This window comes from Triplophysa rosa, linkage group LG19 (genome assembly GCF_024868665.1).
Source record: "Triplophysa rosa linkage group LG19, Trosa_1v2, whole genome shotgun sequence".
Taxonomy (NCBI): Eukaryota; Metazoa; Chordata; class Actinopteri; order Cypriniformes; family Nemacheilidae; genus Triplophysa; species Triplophysa rosa.
Window position 1 is genome coordinate 19,978,357 of NC_079908.1, and position 18,005 is coordinate 19,996,361.

An 18,005-nucleotide genomic window follows, 5' to 3' on the forward strand; every position below is an offset into this window, starting at 1 on the left:
AATGTTTTCCTGTTGGAGTCAAGCTCCCACGAGTCATACAGGCACAATATTGTGCTGACTACAGCAAGACGTTTACACAGAGCGGAAAATACGCATCAAAGGTGAAACAGAGAGAGAGAGGACAGAGGACAGAGAGAGAGAGAGAGAGAGAGAGAGAGAGAGAGAGAGAGAGAGAGAGAGAGAGAGAGAGAGAGAGAGAGAGAGAGAGAAACCTTACAAGCAGACAGGAAAGAAAAAAGGATCAACTAAGAGAAAGAGATGATTTTCCATGTAGTGGTTACACACAGACCGCATTGGGAATCTGGCGCTTCTTGCAACAGTGAAGTGCAGAACATGTATTTATGCAGCTATGTCAGACACAGACAGACATACAGTACAGAAGGATAGAATTCAGATTAAAACATGAAACACACACACACTTTCCAAGCCAAACCTGTGAAATCCAACCCGTCACACTTCATGTTTGAGAGGTGTCTGTTTCTTCCATTACATTTCTTTGCGGAGAACCCATCTCTAAATCCTACATGTACCTCCACATTCCAGTGAACACACACAAACATTCACAGATCACAAGATCTCTGTTTGTTATTTTGCTATGAAGCGTTCTTCTCGGTATTTATTTACTATTGTCATCACATTGCTGTGTCGGCACCATCCTATTATGAAAATAAGAGAATTGAAGACAATAACTGAAAGCTTCACACCGCAATCCCTTTACCACGGTAAATCCCTGTAACGCACACCTTGTCACAGTTTACTGCATATATACACCACGCCACACGCTGCTCTGCTCTAGAACATCTTCTATTTTTACCCAGTAGTACACACACGTGTTCTAGTGATTCACATGTTTAATGTATGTCTGACCCCCTCACTACACACGGTTACAACATGCTGCTGTCTGACTCCCCTGATGTTCTGCTTTACATGCTGATGTCTGTGTTTTTAGCCACAGACGTGTAACGCAAAGCACACAGACCTGCAGCCTGCCAGCTATACGCTGAGACAAGCACCCAAACACACACACGTGCACAGACATTGACACACAACACACACAGACATGCACACTAAACGCACACACACACACACACGCACACACACACACACACACACACACACACACACACACACACACACACACATATACAGACATGCACACTAAACGCACGCACACACACACACACATATACAGACATGCACACAAAAAGCACACACGCAAAACACACATATGCACCAACATGAACACACATGCAAAGACAAGAACAAAAAAACACAACTACACACATCACCGGGGCTGCAATTCACAGCAATTTAAAAACTATAGATTGATAACAGGGCTGTCAAATGATTCATCGTGATTAATCGCATCCAGAATAAAAGTTTGTCTTTAAATAATATTTGTCTCTGTTCTGTGCATAATAATTTTGTATTTATAAACACATACACACACATGCACATATTTAAGAAAAATACAAAATATAAAATTAAAAGTAATTTAAATTATTGGTAAATATATTATTATATATATTATAAATTATTCTACCTAAAAATATTTAGACCAGTGGTTCTCTTTTCGTTGAAAGGCCCCCTTTGTGTAGAGTGCATCGCTGTGCCCCCCCCAAATAAAGACTTATAATCCTAAACTTAGAATTTTAATCAAACCAAAAACATGTTCAGTTATACAATGCTAACATCAATTATTTTGGTTGGTGGTCTTTTTCCCCATGTTTGATTGCCAAAAATGTATGATAATTTTCTAAATTTCATAAAATGCCACAAAATCTGTGGCCCCCCTGGATCCATCTTGGGGCCCCCAGTTTGAGAACCACTGGGTTAGGCTATACATGTATGTGTATGTGTTTGTAAATACAAAATTAATATGCACATTCCACAGTCCAAAACTCCTCTAATCATACACAGCTGAGACACACACACACACACACACACGCACACGCACACGCACGCGCACGCACACGCACGCGCACACACACACACGCACACACACACACACACATGCACACACACTACATTGTTTAACTAATATTCGTAACAAACCCACTCACAGTGGACCACTGTATGCTTCTCAGTGGCCTAGTTTGATGTTTGTGTGTGTGCTGAGTAAAAGCCAGTGATAGACGACTCATTGGGGATTCCCTGTCATATTTACAATGGGTTTCCAGGACAACGGAAGACACAGTGAATGAGTGCGAGTGGGAGAGTTTCTGGATGTTTGTGAGGGTCTCTTAAGCAAATGTGAGATAATGTCACCCAGTAAGTTCATGGTAAAAACATTGTATGTCAATGCATTATGTCTAAAATAATGAAAAGTGGAGAGAAAGGTTTTAGCATTCCGTAAAAATACAGTATGAGTGTGTGTTTAAATCTTACCTTGCGGCCTTCCGCCCCGACCAAACCAACTGGACCGAGCAGACCAAGATCTCCCTACACACACACACACACACACACACACGCACACACACCAAAACACACAGGCAGGTAAACATGAGACACAAACCCTTACAGAGGTGCTGCTGTGTGTGTGTGTGTGTGTGTGTGTGTGTGTGTGCGCGCGTGTGTGTGTGTGTGTGTGGTCCTGCCATATTCCAAAAGTTCAACAAACAACATTCTTACTATCAAACAGCATTTTTTGCAATGCTATACTTGCTATAAACTGCATTTCTTGAAATTGGAAAAAGTGTAACACGACATATTTGTTTTCAGTTTATATGTTTCAAACAGTTATCTAAAGCAGGGGTTCCCAAAGTAGGGGTCCCCCGGGGGGGTCGCAAGGCCTTGAGGGCGGGGTCGCAAGACGATTTCCAGAAATGTATATTTGTATTATTAGAAATAGCGTATGTAATGAATAAGTGTAACAAAATATAAAAATATTAGTTAAGTTAAAAAAGAAACCATGCTAATAAAACGCCATCAGCCTTAGGAATTTCCTCCCCCTCGATCGTGACCCCTGAGGTGATTACGTCATTAACAACATTAGCAACCGCATTAGGTTAAGTGCGGCAAGGCCATTTACAACACCACGTTAAACAGTCCCATGTGCACGCAGATTTTTTTTCAGGTTTTATTCTTATTTGTCGAAATGAAGGTTACCATGGCAAAAATCACAGTAACAGTATAATTGTGATATCTATTGAAGTGTTTTTGAACAACAAATAATGCTATCAATTAAATCTTTGATTTGGTCAACAAATCACACTTAAAATTCAAGTGTAAGAATGAGAGAGAGTTTGCAACCAAAAATTTAAACAGGCGCTGAATTATTTACAATATTATCATATGGGTCAAATGAACACGTTATCAATAATCATGGTTTTTATTATTGTCAATACTGGTATAATGTGACACCCCTAATTCACTCTCATTGGCAATCGATCTCGAAAGTCGCTCAAGATTTGCGTTTAGTTGAACTTTTCTGGATTTAGTCTTGAAACTTGAAACAGAACTGAACTACAAAATAAACAAACTAAATGTTTCTTGCCCAAGGTTAACATATTAGTGACTTTTCTAAATCGATCATACCGGTGCTGATCTTTCATTACAATCTGTATGTGATATCTCTTATAATTGTGGAATTGCGCATTGCATTGATGTGTGTGTTTTCTTACTTTTTCTCCTTTTGGTGCTTTTCCAGGAGAGGATCCAGGATCTCCTTTCTTCCCCTGAGAGAAGGAATGACAGAAACAGAGGAAACGGTTTGTGTGAACATCTCAGGCTGTTACACCTCAACTTCACCGGAAATAATTAAACCCAGAGAGCAGCCATCACAAAATCCCTCCCGCCAACACACACACGCTGTGTAACGCATTTATTTTATTTACAACAATTAAAATGCATTTAACTCACACATCAGAACACCACACGCAGAAAAGCACGCTTAACCTGAAATCTCATTTTATTGCAATCCTTCACAATACAGAAACACTCTTCACTAAATCTTCTGAAAGACGTTCCACTACCTGCTGGGCTTCTCTTAAGTCCAGATAAATCAGTGTGTTTGTGTGCGTTTGTGTGCATGTCTGGGGTTGTGTACCAGCAGGCGATAGAATGATGAGTATAACAGAAACACAGAGCAGTAAGTGTGGATGTGTTGGTTTGTACCTTCAGCCCTGGAGGACCCTGTAGACCGGGCTTGCCGTGTGGTCCTGGAGGTCCCTACAGGAAACGACAAACAAATGAAATGTGTACACGAGTAAACAACATACAAAAAGTGAAGGGTCAATGATTCTAGTCAAATATTTATGATGGTGCACTACATACAGTAGTGGCCAAATGTGATGTCTGGAGGGTATATTTGTACTTTTAATTCCCTTTCGGGTTTGATTAAACCAAATATGATGCATTTGTAGTATAAAATGGACAAATCACAAATCTTTTTAGATAAATTATTGGGTGAAAAGGCAAATCAGGGAACATGGGTTTTTTATTTAAATATACAAAAAAGGGATAGAAAAATGCTCTCCTTGACTCGATAAGAATCTATCCTTAATAAATGATATAAACAAATAATATGAATACAAACATGGGACTAGTAATACCAAGGTACTGTATATATTTCATTAATATATAGCTTTAATATAAGTCACTTCGGATTAAAGCATGTGACAACTATGACTGATATATTCAATACTATTCTTTCATTTAAAAAAAAAAGAGATTTTAAATTCATGGCACTGATTCTGTGAGTCTCGTGTGCGCCATGTTATGCACTTGAAATGCATTTTCTAAAAAACACACATAATGTGATTGTAAAGTGAGTCTGGCTTAGTGTAGTCTACGCTTACTGAATGTCTTCTTTGTTTAACTATTAAGAACACACACAGACTCGCTCACACAAATAACCCCACATACACATTTAACGTGAGAAGGGTGCCGGCCGAACAAGGGCCTGCAGTCAGACTGTGTAACACATGGTCTAAAATGCTAACACACACTCGTTCACACCTGCACACACACATCTCACTGCGTTCCCTTGACGCGTGAACACTACACGTTGACTACGGTTGCTAAAACAACGCTTCACGCCCGTGTGATCCCGTCAACAAAGGTCAAAGTTCAAGCAGAGTCTCAAGGGTCTACGGGGGTCTGTGGTTGATTATGGTAGAAGATCCTCTTCAAACATGCCACCTCATTTAAAGGGACAGTTCACCTAAAAATCATCTTTTTAAATTCACTGACTTAAATCTCCAAGACAACGCCATTGTATGGCTTTACAGCCATATGGACAACTTTATTGGACTTTTATTTTATTACTGTTTAGAGCTTGTTGTAGTCACCATCCACTTTCATTGTAAGAACATTTCTTCCATCGTGTTCCATTCAAGAAACAAACCGTGGATGACAGGGATGTGTTTTGTGTCTTTCATCTGCCACAAGGGAAATGACAATAAAACCACTTGACCACCACTTGACCTTGTTACATCAGGGATCTGGTCTCGACATAAATCTCAGGTCTCTCCTTCAATGTACGTCTATAGGAATTTGTTTGATATAGGAAAACTCATTGTTTTCCAATATAATTATCTAAACATCCTTAAAACAAGATATATTTAGGCAAGATGCAAAATGATTGTACCTTTTGAATTCGAACAACATGTTTGCCAGTGGGGCTAGAATCTCAGTCCAAAGAAAAAAACAAGAAATTTGTTCTTACAGAAATGGCAAATATCCCTTTTTCTTGTTTTAAGCATTAAGCTTCGCTAGATTTCTTTTACAAAATTGAATAAATAAAACTATTCCTTTTGCGTACATTTGGTTTACGGGATGTTTAGATAAAACAACACAAAATGACACAAGATAAAGATGCTTTTTAGATCTTAAGCAGGCAACACAAACAAACGTGAGAGAAACAGAATTCCACATAAAAACAGACAGACAGGCTGGTTTGTGTTTCGTTCGGAGGTCAGTTTGACCTGTAAGAGGTTTTACAAGGCACTGCATTTTACACACTTCCTGTTTATATCTGACGGTCAAAGGTCACTGCCTCACACACACCCACTCGCTCGCTCACTCACCCGAGGTCCTCTCTTCCCTGGCTGCCCCGGTTTCCCTGGAGGTCCCAGAATTCCCTGCGAAACACAAGACGAGTGTAGTTATGAATCAAACACACACATGAATACACTCACAAAAGATTGACTGTGTGCGTCTTTGTCTAGGTGTAGCAGCACGGCATGGCTCTGTTTGGAAACTAAACACAACGAAGAGGAAACAGGAAGTCATTTCAGGGAATTTCCTTTTTGGGATAATGTGCTATATACAGACGACCTGTAGACACTGCATCCAACTGTGTTTGATGGGATGTGGGGGTCGCTGAGGCCTATTTCTGTCCCACAATCCAACAGTTAGAGACTTAACGCTATGCATTTGAAATACCTGTTTGTATCGGGACAGTAAGGGACAGTACACCCAAAAATTAAAATTCGGTCATCGTTTATTCACCCTCATGTGGTTGAGCCTGTATATGACTCTTTAAGATATTTTGAGAAATGTCTCAGTGGTTTTGTGTTCATACAACAGAAGTCAATGGGGGTCAGTGTTGTTTGATTATCAACGTTTTGTTCGAAAGGTCTCCTTTTGTGTTCTGCAAAAGAAAGACCTTCATACAGGATTAAAGTAATATGAGGGTAAATCAATTTTTGAGTGAACTATCCCTTCACAGCAAAATTGCCATTGTTAAAAAGGGTCAAATTAACTCTCACAGTGTTTATATAATCCACACTTTTTTTAACACTGGCGATTTTACTGTGTTTAAATACAGTTGACAAGTACTAGAGAAGGGCTGTATTAAGAATAAATCTACAAACACCGTTTTGAATACATTACAATAAAGGTGAAATATTCCTCCACCTCCGACTGAAAAATACATCAAATATCATCAAATGGGATTTTATATACATCGTCCTGCCCTAACTAGTACACACTACATGAAGGTAGTTGTTAAAATTCGGTGGGGTTGTCTCTCGCTGACCCCGCCTCCACGTGGCGCAGGATGAAAGAGTTCCATTGAGAAGGACTCTTACAGAAGATGAGTGTGTGAGCTGGTGTGTGTTTATGTTAAAAATCTCAGAGGTCTGCCTCTGAACCATGCCTCTGTTGATAGAGGGGGAGGTGGGGGTTTCTCACACACACACACGTACATTACACACCCAACCAACTCATCCACACACACACGGCTATGTATGTGGACACATCCTCAAAGTGTTGAATGAACCATGAGGTGCTCCCGTGATGCAACTGTACTAAAATCAATAAAAATAATCATCATCATCAATGAGATTACGCTCGACCTGATTTTGCCAAGTGGTTGATGTCCTCAGGGCAACTTATTTTGTTGACCTAAGGACAACATTTTTATAAATAAAACCTAAACCCACACCAAACCCCAACCCTAACCCTAACCATAACTTACCCCTAAAATGAGAGGGAAACGATAAGTGAAAAACAATGGTCTAGAAGCACCTGGTTGTAAGATTAAACTTATAAAAAACTGTAAACTTATTTCTGAAATCTGATTGGTTGATTTAAATGTTGCCCCAGGGTCAACATGATGTTGCACTAAGGACATCAACCACTTGGCAAAAACAGAGCCTGAGAGCTCCTGCGATTACATAGAGCGCAAAATGAAAACTTGTGCGCATCTCAGATATTTTCTCCCGAGCAAACGAGAAATCTCACAAATGTCTCTGTCATTAGAGTTTGAGAAGAGATCTGAGCTCAGATTTGTCAAGTCTGCAATTAAAAGTCAATATTATTGAAGATCTCAATATGAACTGAGCTCTCCGTCCTAAGCAATTTGAGGAGAAACATCTGAGACTGAAACGAACCACAACTGAGAACCGAAAACGACCTCTGAGCAATTAAAGTAAACTAGAACTCCATTTTAAACACAGACATCATGTAGCAAACAGTATTTTTGGGTCAGTAAAGTAAAGCTAAAGAGAACAACTACAGCTCTTTATCTGTGAGTAAATTGTGTCCTGCGGGACAAAAGTGTACATAATTGTAGACTGAAAGTGTGTGTAATTGAGAGAAGCTGTGTGTTCAGGGTATTTTACTAAAGTACCGTCAGAATGAGTCTTTATGGTGGATGACAGCAGCTCTCGTGCTATTATCCTTTGCTAATAACAGAGAATGTTCTGTGCTACACACACTGAGAGACCCCCCTCTCCAAATTACACACACACACACACACGCACACGCACACGCACACACACACACACACACACACACGCACGCACGCACGCACGCACACACATGTTGGGTTTCCATGTTTTATGGGGACATTCCATAGACGCATTGGTTTTTATACTGTACAAACTGTATATCATATTCCCTACCCCTAACCCTAACAATCACACACAACTGTCTGCTCTTTTACATTTTCACAAAAGTTCATTCTGTATGATTTATAAGCTTGTTTCCTCATGGGGACAAAAAAATGTCCCCACAAGGACAAGGGTTTTGGATATTGCCATCTTTGTGGGGACATTTTGTCCCCATACCGTAGGGTTTACCCTTCCCACACATACACACACACCTAACTTTCCATAGACGCAAGGGTTACATTTTCAAATAAGCATCATTTAGTGTGTTTAATAATCACTGTATAGAAACCCACACATTGATGGTCTATGGCAGACGGTTGCTTGGCAACCACAGTGATGCTCAGTCATAAACAGACACTGTTAAAATGGCATCATTGTTCATTTGTCCTCACATGGTCAAGTTTAGTCAACTGCTTTGGAAAATGCCCTCTAGAAGGTCTGAGTCGTTGAGTGATCTTCCCATGACATCATCACAACAGACGTCCCTTTGAACATCTCTGTTAACTGAGCCGTCGCCAAGCGTCTTCCTTTACATTATCACCACTATTTTCCACGTTGCCACAGGACAAAACGACGCATTTACAACACGACCGTCTCGCATATAACGCAACTCTCTTTACTTATTTGCTTTTGGGGTCGAAGGTCAGGTGGCTTCTTTTGAAATCTAGCCTCTTAAACAAGCAGGTTCAAGAGCGTTTATTTCATCTAATTGAAATTCCATGCCTTGTTTTTCATGGATAGAACGACAATCCCTTCCTGTAAACTTTTGTGAGAGTGTGTGTGACAGACAAAGCGTTCACTGCTTCCCCTGACCTTTGACCCCCCCTGCTTTAAAAGCACTAAGCACGACTAATTTTTCGCTGACAGTAATGTTGGAATCAGCAGTAACCCAATGAACGTTTCACTCAACCGAACTAAAATCCACATTGTGCTGTTAACATCACTCAGGGAACCGTCGAGCCGTCTGAAAACCAAACCTGATGTCCTTGATTATAACATTTTCCAAAGCAGTTTTCTTCCACACAAAATAATTTTTCCTTGCCACCATATAACGGCATCACATTGACTGTAACTTTACTGAACGAGAGCTTGACCCGTGTTAATGAAAAATTCTAAATGTGAAAATCCGGACACTAAAATATTGAATGGTTTTAGACATTTTGTAATATATTGCAGCAAATTAACTTGAAAAGTACTAGACACCTCTTTAAAAAAAACGTTTCCGATCAAGGCCATCAAGTTCAAATGAAACCTCATTGATCAATGTGTATTTCCCCATAAAAACACCACAACCAAACGAACACAAAATATATGAACTACAAAGGTTGGTATATAAAAGGCAAGACTCTTACGATTGGTCCAGGATCTCCTTTTTGTCCCGGTGGTCCGATCAGACCGGAAACCCACGTCGGCTCTGCCTCCAAACTCTGGAAATCTTCTAAAGCTGGAGGGGTCACAGACTGGGGGGTAAACCTTGAAGTAGCTGGTGTGACAGATGTTTTTGATTTGTTAGAATCGTTTTTTGGTGGTGGCGTGTTTGGGGCGGCGGTGGTGAAGAGTGTGGATTTGGGGGTTGGCAGGGTTTTTCTGTGCTTGTTTGAGGCTGTGGTGGTGGGTAAAGTGGGTTTTGGGGTTGGCGGTGTGGTTTGGGGTGAGCGCTGGGTTGGGGATGTAGGCTGAGGTGGCTTTTTGTAGGGTGTCGGCGAGGGTCTTTTGGAGGCGGTTGGTTCTCGTTTGAGATTGTCATTTTGTTTCTTGGGAGGTGGAGCGCCGGTGGATGTTTTCTTGGTCGGGTTAATTTTGCCGTGAGAGGTGGGCTTTGGTTTGTTCACCGTGGGTTTTGCGGCAGTCAGCTTTGCGGGTTTGAAAGGTTTCCGGGATGGTGTAGGTCCAGGGGTTTTTGGCCTTCCAGGGATGGATGTCGGTTTAGCAATTGTAGGCTTTGGTCCGGAAGACTTGGTGGGGGGTTTTCCTGGAGTTGGTTTGGGTCCACTGGGTTTAGTGGGGGAAGGAAAGGCCGCTGCAGGCTTTGAGGCAGTCGGCTTGGGGCTTTTAGGTGTCCTGAGTGTAGGTTTAGGGGTGACAGGGTTTAAATTTCCCAAAGATGGTCCAGTTTGTTTCATGAAAAGAGGCGTGCTAGAAGAGTGCTTAGGTCTCAACCCGGCTACATTGTGACTCACAACATCAGAAGACCCAACCGGGACATTTATGGACGTCCAAAGAAAACTAGTGGGAGCGGGAGTGAAAGTGCGATTGGGTGATATCAACTGAGCCGATAGTGGTGGGGCATTTCTCGGAGGAAGTGGAAGCGCTGCAAGCGGTGCCGCTGGCCTGTACGTGTCGTTTTCTCTGCACTGCCTGCGAACGGCGCTGCAAAAATTCTGCTGCGCCTGAGCCGAGGGCACCACATCGAACTGGCAAACTGCCCCCTCAAAGGGTACCGTGCCCGGAAGCAAAGCGCTGCTCCCACCCAAGCGGAACGTCCCACGGGGGTTCAGGCGTTCCGGAGGTATAGGGAGTTTTTGAGTAACCCCGCTGTCGCTCTCCGAGCAGGGAGAGCGTAATGTCACTGACGGCCCGTTTAGAACAAAGGCCAGATGATGCCAGCGTCCGTCATGGAGCTCGTAAGGGAAGGTGGCGACGTTCCCGGGACCGGCGTGAAGCGATAGTTTGCCAGGCGAGATTTCCAGCCCGAGCTGAATCTGATTCCCGGAGAAGACGGAGAAGATGAACGCCGAGTTTAGACGGTGGGATCGGACGCTCAGGACGATGGTGCGGTTCCAGAAGAGTTCCGCTGGGAACACGGAGCGAGTCGCCATAGTAACTCGTGCCCGCGTCGTAAGGATGACTCCAGAGCTGAGGGAGATGACACCAGCTGGAACAGCACGAGAACCCAGCTCGGCGCGGAGAGCCAAACGCTGCAACACGTCCACATCTGCAACGTAAACACAAAACAACAAATCACACACATGATCGAGGCAAATCGCTTAAATATATCACAATGTAGAGTGAATGAACATCTTTTAAATAGAACTAAGTAACAAAATGAAACACATTATATATATAAAAACTAGTCAACCTTACTAATTCGCTTTTCACTTCTATATTTCTTTTGTTACAAAAATGCAGCTATAGCACTTTATAAAGGAGGCCCGTGCCTCCCCATTACATAATTTAAATGTGTTAACTCTGTTTTATACCATATGTGTTCAATTCCGCCGGGAACCAAACATCCTTTGAGGCTGTAGGCAACTTCTGATCTATGGACGCCCATGTATAATGCCAAAACTCTTCAGCGCCAACATGTGGCTTTTAACAAGGAAAATTGTTAATATATGACATGTATATGTGTGTATGCGTTTGGACAGGGGTCAGTGTTGGCTTCATTATGCCCGGGCAGAGCCAAGAGTATGAGAACAGAAACTACTTCATTCACACCAAACTCAAAAGAACACTGTCTGAATGATGCATTTGACTGTAAATCTGCACTTTTAAACTTGGAAAGGAGAAAATCTTTAAAAAAATGAACCTTGTGTCATTTCAAACCTGCGTGACTTTCTTTCTTCTGAAGAACACAAAAGAAGATAGTTCGAAGAACGTTGATAACAACATTGAACCTCATTGACTTCCATTGTACGAACACAAAACCACTGAGACATTTCTCAAAATATCTTCTTTTGTGAAAGAGTCGATTTTGGAATCGCACAAATCACACATAGCGCAAACAGCGCTGACAGCTTAATTATGACGCAATCCCAGAATGCATTGCATTTCTTTGTCAAGTATCGTGCCATTAGATGGCATCATCTATTAAAATGAGCCAACATCTGATTATAAAGTCATTTCTATTATTGCGATATAAACTATTTCAGTATAGACACTTTGATAACGCAGCATCTCTTGTCTGACATCTTTGCTTTGGATCACCTCCAGTTCCCAGACATTTGTTGCGTGTGTGACTGTCTGTCAAGAGATCGACATGAATCAGCAGTCAAACGGGAATATGAGCTCATTCTTTCTATTGAACAGACACGCACACACGCACTCATTCATGTTACAGGAGTTGGAGAAAAAGGACACACTTTAATTAGAGGAAAAGTGCTTGGAACTGATGGATGCTTTGGCAAAAGAGGTGATAAATTGGTAAGGAAACTCAAGCACGCGTGGGTCAGTAACAGAAAGAAGGTGTTTGTGTTTCACAAATCGCAATATAAAGTTTTACCTTGTAAATCTTTCCCAACTTAGAGGAAAGTGTGTAAGAACATGAAACTTTATTATCCCGCAGTAATTCAGTGGCCCTGAGATGTCCAGTTTTAACGCATTTAACGCATTTAACCATTTCCATGCCTACTCTCTCATACCTGTGTAAACAAACACATAAATGAATCTGTAGATGTCTTACCTTCAAAGAGTTCTTCAGTGAATCCAAAAGAAGTGCAATAAAGAAGAATACACAGAAGAAGAGCTCTCCTGGAAACAGACAGAAAATGAGAAAGTTACTTCTGTTTCCACTGTCTCAGGGCAACAAAGTCAAAATGATGAATCGGGATTTTACATAACAGAAGCCACTTGTCAAAACATCATCATTACAATAGACGTTCACATCTCAGGCTTCTTGCGCTGGCTTCAACCCAAACTAGTGGAAACTTTTACTGGCAGAAGCATCTTTCAGGAGAAACGTGTGATGCCGTGCGGTTAAACGTATTAGCCGTGTTTACAGTGAACGAGAAAGTACCGGGCGTTTCATTTCTTTTGTTTGGAAAACGGCCAAAGTAAACCAACAAAAGTGCTGAGCTAAATTTCTGCTAGTCATTATTTCATACGCTGTGGACAAAAGAGAAAAAATCTCTCTTGAAAAACTGGAGAAACAAAGTCATCTGGGATGGCACGAGGCTGAGTAAATGATGAGAGAAGTTTCATATTTTAGTGAACTGTTCCTTTAAGAACTCAAGATGATTTGTTTCTTTGGTCAAAGTATCCTAACAAGAAATGAGTACACTTCAAATTGATTTTATTAGTACACTTAAATAAAGGTCAAGTATATTTTTAAGAAATAAGTATACTAATATCTATGTATTAGTAGTTTACTAGTGAGTGCACTATTTCAGTACATTGGCCCACTTTTTAGTTCACAAAAGTATCCTTCAAGTGTAACAGTAGCAAACTTTGAGTTCACATCTGGACTTTTTTTATACTCCAACTACAAGTAAACTTATAATGATAGTTTACTAGTTCAATACTTGCATGTTTTCTAGTTGACGAAAGTACACTTTGAAGTACTCTCAGTAAACTACCAAGTTCTGTTTTTGAAACTGTATACATGCAAGTTTTCTTTTAGTGGACTTTACATCATATTTATTGTTTATAATGCTTATATAAATTTTGGCAATTTAAGTATAATACTACGTTCCTACTTAGGTATTAATTCACATGATCACTGTCTACAAAGAAGATCATATTCAGTTCTACACCTGTTTTATTTACTCTAAGCAAGTTTACGATACAGCATGTAATAAGTATCTAATAGGCTACTACAACCACAAGCCAAGCATACTTAGAACACTTTATCATACTTTTAAGTATATGACAAAAGATTATGTGCAAGCATGTATTCGTAAACTTCCCCGACAGTGAATTTTTAAACACATTCTGAGAAGTACAGCAAAAGTATGCATTCATAATTTTAGTTTAAAGGAAGCATACTTAGCAACCCTAACTTACGGTTATGCATTCTTTACCCTACCCATACACAATACTAACAGTGATGCTTACCTTAGATAGCACGACTACAAACACAGTGAAAACTATTCGAATGTATGTGTGACGGAACCGCAGAAAACCATCAGAGGTACTTTTTGTCATAGTGACCCTGTTGAACTTTGAACCCTAACCTCAGATTTCACAGGCACATAAGAGAGGAAGTGGATTTCAGTTATGATTGGCAGTGTAGACAGAGCTCTCCACACCCCCGCCGTGTATGCAGACATGTTTGTCTGTGTGTCTTTGTCTCACAGCTGTTTTAATCATTACCTGGTTGGTGACCGAAACACACACACACACATCTACATGCCATGTACACAAACACACACGCGCTCCTAGACTCCCTCAGGATTCACATACCTGAGTCAGGAAGTGAGGTGTCTCACCACAGAACGCTTTAGCCAATCAGAGCGCCAGAAACACGGGCCAGCCTGACCTCAGAGTTACTAAGTCGCCGAAAACAGACGAGCGAGGAACAGTGTGAGAGACTGAAGTGTTTTTCTGTTGTGTGTCTGTGTCAGCAAAACATGACTCATATCCGCGTCAAGCTTCTCTTGAGTCTCGTAAACACATGCGAGTGAATGTTTGTGTGTGTGTTGTGCAAAGTATAACATACAGTACAGTCAGATCGCAAAAATAAGTCGATCCCATTGTCTTGTGTCATTATAACCAGCTGCCATAATGAACAGCCCAGATATCACCCAAAATTGAAATTCTTTCATCATTTATTCACCCTCATTTCATTCCAAACCTGTCTGATTTTCGGTAAATATTTCAAAGAATGTTGGTAACCAAACAACATCGAACTTCATTGACTTCCACTGTGTGAACACAAAACCACTGAGACATTCCTCAAAGTATCTACTTTTGTGTTTTACAGGAGAAAGCATCATATACAGGTTTTGAATGACATGAGGGTGAATAAATGATTTCATTTTTGGGTGGACTATCACTTTAATCCCCAGATGTGCTGTGGTTATTGAGGAATATGTGACCACTGGATGGCGCGATTGACCATTCAGAACCGCGCAGACAGAGCCAAGACAATCTAATGCTGAATCTGTACTTTCTGCACTGATTCAGGAGGAATATCTAGTAAGTGAATGTGTTTAACTGAGCTAAGTGTACTACACTTTCATCGGCAGCTGATGGAGTGTGTCCGATCTTATGAATGACGGACGTCTCCAGAGTTCTTGGGTGTGCAGGATTTGTGTAGGCCTTTGAACACAATGACAACACAACACAGAGAAACTCAAGTCACAGCAAATGAGATGAAAAGCAAATATGAATGTTTTGGCTAGGGTTTACTAAAGTGAGCTAAACAAGACTTCCCTTTGGGAACATTCCCAACTGGAAAAACGATTTGTAAGTGAAGCTTTAGTCCTTGTTTCTCATATTACTCATCATTACATTAGTCATTATCAGAATCAGAATCAGAAGAGCTTTATTGCCAAGTGTGCTTGCACACACAAGGAATTTTCTTTGGTGTTGGAAGCTTCTAGTACAGACATTCAACACAATGACAATACAATATAATACGATTAAAAGATTCTAAATTGTGCATATATAAAATAAAGACTATTTTACAGAAAATGGGGGGTAATAATTACAGAAAATGGGGGTAATATTATAATAAGCTATGTAGTATACCCTGGCATGTCCTCATTTAGACAACAGTAAATGTGTGTGTGTGTTTAGCTCTCAGGTCTTTTCCAGCACCTGAACAGTCATTTAGTGTGGAATGTTCTCAATGGCAGCCGCCACACACAGCCACATACAAATGTGCAAACTCACACACTATGTACACAGATGACTAAAGAGACCCAGTCCTTGCATACAACAACCCTTCTCTCTCTCTATTTAGTACTGGGGCGGTGGAAAATTCCTTCCGTTCGGCACACACTGATGGACATTGATGGGGAAGAACATGGCCCCTTCCCACTCTCTCTCTCTCTCTCTCTCTCTCTCTCTCTCTCTCTCTCTCTCTCTCTCTTAGATGACTTTAAATGTTTGTATGCATCTGCAAGATACAAATAATAATAAAAAAAAGATAGAAGCAAATCATTATTAATGTAAAAAAACACATAGGCTACATCACACACAGAAAAAGTACTACATTTTTTCTGTCTGGTCTATAATTGGTGTAATGTAGTGCGCACCCTGGCGGACACATGAGGCAGTGCAGGGTCTCCGGTTACTTGCGGTTTAAAACGAGCGATCACCAACGTCAGAAAACAAACAAACCAGACCGCATAAGAACCTTAAACTAGAGGAACCATTATCATTTAATAAAAAAGGAGCTCTTGGTCAATACAACGCTCCAACTCTGCAATAATACGCTAAAACGGATTTAATACGAAACACCTGTTCACCGGCGGCTACTGTGTGTGTATCACTGCGCACCTTAACGTACATGTGAGGGACTATATTTTATAGAGGAAGCGTTTAATAATTTTAAAGCTGCAATTGGTAACTTTTTAGGTTAAAAGTCAAGTGGGTGGGGAAAAGTTTGACTTCATGTGACTTCAACCCACGTAAAGATAAGTAGGTAAAAAAAACTACGTAAAATAAACCGCAATTTTATGTTTTAAACAAAGGTGGCGATATAGAGGCAAACATTTTTATTTATTTATTTCTAACGAACCTTTTAGGAAAGTTAGTTAATTAACAATTAATTTAGTGAACGTTGGCCTCTATATTGAGCCAATATATTTATAATATGAATATATTTCAATAATATTTATTGGCCCGACAGACATCAAGAACTCCCTGCAACGCTACAAATTGGCCGCAAAAATAACAAGCATAGTAAACTTTATTACATCCAGCAGCTTCTAAGCCCTGAACAAGTTCATTCATTCTTTCATTCATTCCTGACGAGTCCACTCGCACCGCGGTTATCACAGCGCCGCAGCTGAGGTTGCGAGGAACGAAACCTTTGTTTATTTAGCGTCACTGTGCAGTTTGCACTGTGATGTTCAGTGGCAAACACACACGTCCACGCACACTGAGGCTCCTTTGAACGGACGCGTCCAAGAATTTCATGTTTCCAAGAGCGCAGGAGTTTCTAATGAATGCGCAACAGTCACCAACAGTTACCATTAGCGCGTCTGAAGGACGAGGCTGGCACACAGGACGCTCTCTGTGTATGAAGCACAACGCAATGGAACAACGCTCAGAAAAACAGTTTGACTAATTTTGACAAAAACCAGTTTGACTAATTTTTACATGACACGCGATTAAACAGCAGCAAAACGCAACGCATGCGTACCTAGACCGTGCATTAAAACGCAAGAACGCGTCCTGTGCCCGTTAGTTGAAAATAAATCCAAAGACCCATGCCACTGTCAAACTGCACCGTGCCAGCAAAACGCAAATGGTTTGTCCTAAACTTACATGGGGGTTCCTATGTGTGCGCAATGATGAAAGAGAGGTTAAAGAGCTGTCTTGCGCACATCTCTCCTGGCACACCTGGAGCCTTTTAGTTCAGTTCTGAACTCCGGCCAAGCAATACAGGTACATCGGTGCGCCCACAACAAGCGCTCATTCACCCGGCACCAACACACACAACCAGTGAGCCCTGCGCAAATATCCAGTAACCAAAGCGCTCTTTGTCTCGGGTGTCGGGGGTGCCCGACCTGCGCAAACCGTCAGGTTAAGAAAAACACGAAACTTACTTTGCTAGGAGACGAGAGGTTCTGCGGTCTCTCCTTCGGGTCGCCAAATTCATTTGTATTCATTTGTCCCGGCGTTCAAAATCCGGATGCGTTAATCTCTGCGTGACTGCGTCGCTGACCGACAGCGCGAGCCGTCGTCTCGTGCATCGGATAAACCGTGTTGCGGAATGAAGGCGATCTCCCACCGGTCTGCTGCGCGAGACCACCATAAATCCCTCCCGTGGCGCGA

The 18,005-nt window shown here is 41.2% G+C and overlaps 1 protein-coding gene across 2 annotated transcripts in view; it reads right to left on the bottom strand.

Moving 5' to 3' along the window:
• col27a1a (collagen, type XXVII, alpha 1a) overlaps positions 1–18,005 on the bottom strand; it is a 61,571-nt gene that overhangs the window by 24,206 nt on the left and 19,360 nt on the right. The window contains exons 1-7 of one of the 2 annotated variants that reach the window (XM_057359816.1): positions 17,777–17,891; positions 12,742–12,809; positions 9,692–11,274; positions 6,030–6,083; positions 4,117–4,170; positions 3,624–3,677; positions 2,389–2,442 (exon numbers count right to left, since the gene is read on the bottom strand). In XM_057359816.1, the coding sequence (XP_057215799.1) occupies positions 2,389–2,442; positions 3,624–3,677; positions 4,117–4,170; positions 6,030–6,083; positions 9,692–11,274; positions 12,742–12,809; positions 17,777–17,829 (1,920 nt within the window). In that variant the 5' untranslated portion in view covers positions 17,830–17,891. Of the gene's footprint in view, positions 1–2,388; positions 2,443–3,623; positions 3,678–4,116; positions 4,171–6,029; positions 6,084–9,691; positions 11,275–12,741; positions 12,810–17,776; positions 17,892–18,005 lie in introns of those variants that run through there. The other variant, XM_057359817.1, reaches the window with a different exon arrangement.